General features: G+C 41.4%; 2 protein-coding genes across 2 annotated transcripts in view; one reads left to right on the top strand and one right to left on the bottom strand.

The window, feature by feature from the left end:
- EVI2A (ecotropic viral integration site 2A) overlaps positions 1-2,912 on the top strand; it is a 3,626-nt gene extending 714 nt beyond the window's left edge. The window contains exon 2 of the mRNA XM_026861773.1: positions 1,519-2,912. Coding sequence (XP_026717574.1) covers positions 1,535-2,278 — 744 coding nt within the window. The 5' untranslated portion in view covers positions 1,519-1,534 and the 3' untranslated portion in view covers positions 2,279-2,912. The remainder of the gene's footprint in view (positions 1-1,518) is intronic.
- The window catches only part of NF1 (neurofibromin 1), a 153,564-nt gene that overhangs the window by 25,402 nt on the left and 122,162 nt on the right, over positions 1-6,000 (bottom strand). The gene's annotated exons all lie outside the window — the stretch shown is intronic.

Raw genomic sequence — 6,000 nt, 5'->3', positions numbered from 1 at the left:
AGGGGGGGGGCTTTGCTGGTTTTGCTTTTTTCCTTTTTAAAGTATGCTACAAGGCAACCTTTACTCTATAAAGATAATAATTCTGATTACTATAGCTGATTCTAGCTCAAACGCGACAATAAGGACTCATCTCAGAGTTTTATGGTATGGGTGAACTGCAAAGTCGAAGATCCATCCATCTGCTGCTGCTCCTTTTTCACGGGGGGAGACACCCCCCGAGTTTGTTCCCTGCTTACACAGCAGGCACATCACCTCCCTCCTCTCCCCAGAGGACTCGGGCGGTGCGAAGTACTGCCACTTGGGCTTGGCAAGGCGGGCACGTTCACCCCTCGGATTTTTGGGAGTGAATATATTCAGCTCTTTGTCAGGCATCCTAACTTCTGACTGCGATCAAAGTAAACATTGTCTGGGATATTTCAAAAATTACCTAATCCTACAAACGTACAGATATGTTTTGTTACCTCTCAAGCAATAGCTTTAAGAACAAATGTCTTTATAAGAACAGCGCTGTTACTTTCGGTTGTTTTCTACAGTATTTATATTTGAACCAAATGTAGTCTGTACCGTTTAAAGGAAACGTTTTGTTCTCTTAACAGAGACAGGTGAAAGAGAGGCTGGATGGGATAATAAGCCTTAAACTCGGGAAGTGTCTCACACGTGCAAACTGGACGCAGCAGCAGTGGAAGTGGTTCGCTGCTTGTCTGATTTGTCACTGCTATTCTGATGTTATCTCAGCATCGGTCTGACCTAAAGACCAGTTTCCAGCCCTCCAGAGAAAAAGGAGGTACAAATCTGACTACTACCCAAAATGTCAAACAGAAATACTAATGGCAGTATCATTTGCATAATTATCTCATGCGTTTTAAGGAAAATGTCGCAATCTGTGGCATATTTGAGAAGGACATTTGTGATAAATAGATTTTTATACAGTAAAGCAGAAAAATTAGAGAACAAAGATATTCCTATGCATTTATGAAACACTCCAGGTCACTTTGCGAAGAAATACAAACAAATAAAGTTACTGCTGTCACTTACAGGAACATTTCAGATTACAGTTTTTCACTTGACCACCTTGTCAAGCACGGTTCCATTTCCCACGTTCAGGGGAACACCAGAAGGTAAGCAGCAGCAATCTGCACACCTTACATGGGTTTCTCCTTTCACTGAGTGAAAGCAGAAGTGATGAACTTGAAGTTGTAGCATGGGCAGTTTTAAGGAGGAGGAGCTACCACAGTCTGCCGCTACATCGCAGAGCGGTTAGTGGAAACACTTTCCTCTTTTTGCTTCAGTTCTGTATCTTCATAGATTTCCTATGAATTTCTGACAGTTTGAGGTTTAAGACAGTCTATTCTTTCAGAACATGAAGTACTTGAACTCGTCCTCCCACACCCACTAAAAATGAGGTCGTTACTTTTTTTTTTTTTTTTTCATCAAAAAGGTTGCTGCCTACTATTCCCCAATTCAAACCCCTAAGAACTAGCATTCGCTAAACTAGCACCGTACTTTGTATTTTTGCAGGTGACTAAGCAGGAAGATGAAGACAAAGAGACACAGTAAAATACTTTTCACCTTCCCTGTCATGATCATCTTTTCTTTGTGTTCGCAAACAAGTGCAAACCACACCAGTCATCCTAGGGTTATGAATGAAACCTGGAATCCTATCAGCCAAAACCTAACAGAAGCCACTACAAGTTCTCCTCTGAGCATCAGTTTCAGCAGCAAAATGACTGCTTCTGGAAGGCAGACAACCTCCCTGCAACCCTCATCCTCCGCAACGGCCCAAAATTCAACATCTCCCCCCACCAGAAGTGCTCTTTCTGCTACCGGAGGACCCAGGAATACCAGCAAACCCAAGAGTACGACGACAAAAGAAACATGTGAAGACAATAAGTCTCTTATCCTGATTTGCTTCATTATAATAGCAGTGCTTGTGCTTATCTGCACCTTCTTATTTCTGTCAACAGTTATAGTAGCAAACAAAATGTCGTATCTCAAAAAAACTCAGCAAGGAAAACGCAGGCCCAGGAGCAACGGTGATATTCTGGCAACTAACAGTTTATGGCCAACTGCAGCAGGCACGTGGCAGAGGATGCCTAAGGAGACAACTGGGATGGACTTGGTAATGCAAGACTTGGTATCAGGGAGAGATGCTGCAATCCAGAGGAAACCCCAAGATGAAACTACTGAAAAACTCACTAAAGAAATCGATAACGAACAGGAAGACAAAGAACCAAAGTCACAAAAACCCATTTTAACCAATTTTGTAGTTGAGATTTAATTCGCAGTCAGGTAAAAAACTCATCTGTTGCCTTTTTTACATCATTGACATAAGGCCCAAACTTAGCTTTCAAGTAAACATGAATTTTACCACAGGAAAGCTAAATTCAGCTTTTAGGGTTTTTCCTTTTATGATAGTGGGAACGCTGTAGCAACTTGTAGATCTAGAAGGGAATAAAACTGTGTTAAATAGCTTTCTATAAATAGCGTCAAGATTGGTTTAACTCCTTTGACCAGAAATCATGGCAATAGGAGCTGAAGGGGATAAAACAATAGGACAGAAGTCTGCCCACTCTCAAAGATCAATAGGGGGGAAAAAAAAATGAAAGGATTGTTAGTCTAATAAACACACCATGCCATAAGGCACTACACTTTTTTTTTTTTTAGAAAAAGTTGCTTTTTTAAGAAAACTATCATTCAGTCACAACTTTAATGCAATCACTGAATCAGGAACTAGTCTGTCTCAAAACACCCTTTCAGGTTTTTCCATCAAGAACTTCTTAAACCAGCTTAGTTGCTTTTGAACCAGATTGAGATTTGAATCATATTTATTGTGTTTTGACATTGTGTATGAATATATGAAGTTTGTATTATACGTTAGAATATGAGAACTGTTTCAATTTGTTATCTCCAATAAACTACCAACATCACTTTTTAAATAACTTCTGTGATACCGTTTCTCTAAGTTAAAAATATTACCAAAAAAATATTACACAAGGCATTTTGGAACATTATATTCCTGTAACATTTAATGAAGGTCAGTAAAAGTCTTCTCTGATGACTAGCTGTGATTTCTTGCATCACAGAAACACACTCCGCTTTGTCCTAATACAACCAAATAGACCGTGCCAAAAAGTCTTCATTTAGTTTATTCCCATAGAGACCTGATTTTCCCGTATTTCTGGGGAGATGTCTGTGTCTGGTCTCACTACAGCAGAGCTTTGTTATTTTAAGGCAACATGAGGAAGCTTTTCAGAAGCTACTTCTCGGGTTAAAGGAGATCTGTTGCACCGTGGTTACACAAGTGCTAAAACTGCGTAACGACAAATCTCTAAACATCCAAACGTTTTTGACACATGAGATGGTTGTACGAGTTTGAGAGAATCAGGATATAAGACTGAATCCCCAATTCATATTCCGTTACATCTCCCACAAACTTACCTCAAAGGGCAAGCAACGAAGCCACGGAGAAGCAAGAAGACAGTATGATGGAAGCCAAGAGAGCACGAGATCTCAAAAAAATGCAACTGCTCATGTCAAAGGTGGTTTGTGCAGCAAGGAAAATAAAGTTGGAAAGAGTCTGCAAGCTCAGTCCAGAACTGGGAGTCATTAGAAAATAAGTTCATTTGAGATGGGGGGATAAAAAACCCAAAACAACCATGAGGCCAATGAATCTGCCATAAACTACATATGTGGAAGAGCTCAAAGGCAGGAGGTGCAACACAACACACAAATAGAATGGGAGGCCGAGGGATTATGTCAGACATTTCTAGAACAGGAGGAGAAAGGCCAGGAGAAGGGCAAAGTGTGACAGATCAGTGATGACAACCCCGTACTTGGAGATAACTGAGAGCATCTCGCACTGGTGACAGAGAGCTGAAGAGCAGGGCTGGGGGATGCTGCACTGCAGTCACCCGCTCCTTCCACAAAATGACCATGAGAACAGGAGGCAACAGCAGAGCCTGTGCTAAAAAAAAGGAATCTGAGACAGCAAACGTGTGAATCTAACCTGGTGTAAAACTGCTCACAGCGGGGAAGGGACAGGAATTAAAACGGGAGAGAGTTAGCTGGTCTGCATACAGGAACACTCCAAGTTGTCAGTAGGCAGCAGGTTAAAGGGGTGAACCTGCAGTGTCAGGAAAAAAGCAGGCAAAAATGGAAAGAATCGTGATCATAGCAGTGGGAGGGAGGAAGGAAAAACAGGAAGGAAAAAGAACTGTCAGTGAGGAGGGAAGTGTGGCAAAAGACAGGTGGGGACTGAGGGCTGAAGAGAATGGGGATGAGACGAAGGAACTGCACAAGCAACTCTGAGTGATAATGTGAGTGCAGGATCAGGATTTGTGTTTGCTGCAGGAGCAGGGAGAATCTGAAAACGAGAACTAGTGTGATCAGAAGAGGCATGACAGGAAGAGGAGGAGATGAAGAAGCTGCAGAAGGATCTGGCAGTAGCTACTGGCTCTGGCAGAACACACTTGCAAAATGCTGCAATGACATATTTGTGCAGGTCTCTCCTTGCCAGGCAGCCTTTCCAGGCAAAAATGCTCAAGGAGACAAAAGAAAGTAGTTTGGGTTACACTAAAGGGTAAGGACAGAGAGCACAGCCCTCCACGAATGATGGCAGCAGGTATCACAGCTGTCCAGAGAGAAAAATAACATGGAGTAGAGGGCAGAAGGATGAAATCTGTAGTTATCTGCCTTTTAACACAACGACACAAATGAAGATACGTAAGCAAGCCAGCCCTGTGCGATCAGGCAGCTTTCTATGACTCACTGTAATGAACCTCAGGTTGCTTTTCCACTAATGACCACGACCATGCCCCAAACCCACCACTGAAATTAAATCAGTAAGATTCAAATCCAATCTTGCATAATTTTTGACTCACACAGAAGTAACTAGAAGTATTTTTAACAGAGGCAAACAAGTATTTACGAATTTCTACATAACAGGCACATACCAAACAAAAGCCACAACATTTGATTTTTGTAACGAGAACAGAGCTGAGAAGTTTGCTCATAAAGCTCCGAGATAAGGCTCTTTGTAATCTCCCCACTCTTGACACTTCCTGCGGCAAGCGTTGGTAAACTTCCTCTTTAACTGCAGAAACCTACTTCAACATGAAACGAGCCATTTTAAGCTGCTTCACTTTCAGCACACGGTCCGTCTTCCTAAGGCTTCAAACAAAAAAAGCAAGACGATGCTTGCTTGACAGAAGATAAATGTGCAGGTAAGAATCGACTTCAAGATGGAACGGCTTAATATTTGTATTATTCGCTTTGAAAGGGAACTGCACTGTGTGCAGCACTGTGTGTGCCCGGACTTCAGGGTGTATTCAAAGCTCTTGCTGAATGTCTGTATCTTAAAAAGTACTTGGGTTTCAAACACACGTTGTCCGGCGGCGTCTCTATGAACTATCAGGTGTATGATCTGACTGTACTTTGAAGAGGGGAGCAGGAGAAAACTAAATTGGATCATTTTTACCTGTTACAAACCTTAGAGTTTAGATGATAACATTCTCAAGCAGCATTAGTTCACTACTCATAGGTGTTTACAATTTCGTTTTGCATAGCTGTAAACTCACAAAGCGTTATGCATATTAATTTCCCAGAAACAGCTTCACATGACGAGCATTAGAGTAACTAATGAATGAGGTTAAACTGCACAAAAGTAACTTCAGATAGAAAAGTGCTGTGTAGAGGATGTATTTGATACCTTTTTTTTTTTTTTTTTCCATGTGGAGACATTCAGAGACCTGAACGCTAAACAGTACAGGGAAAAAAAAAAAAAAATCTGCTTCATGCTAACAGCTTAACACAACTTTCTCCATTACAGAAAGTGTTCCACGTGCAGGAATTGATAAAAACAGTTTAACAGGAGAATGTCGTTCCACTACAGCATCTGTGTTTGGAAACTTGAAAAATTATTATGCTCTATCCGTAACTCCTCAAGAGAGGCAAGAACAGGAACCAAAAGTTTAAGAGAACTGTAAAGAGCCTTTTCTTTTA

The sequence above is a fragment of the Athene cunicularia genome (genome assembly GCF_003259725.1).
Source record: "Athene cunicularia isolate RWA chromosome 19 unlocalized genomic scaffold, athCun1 chr19_part1, whole genome shotgun sequence".
Lineage (NCBI taxonomy): Eukaryota > Metazoa > Chordata > Aves > Strigiformes > Strigidae > Athene > Athene cunicularia.
The sequence above is the reverse complement of the archived record's forward strand: the minus strand, read 5'-3'. Positions and strand labels throughout refer to the sequence as shown.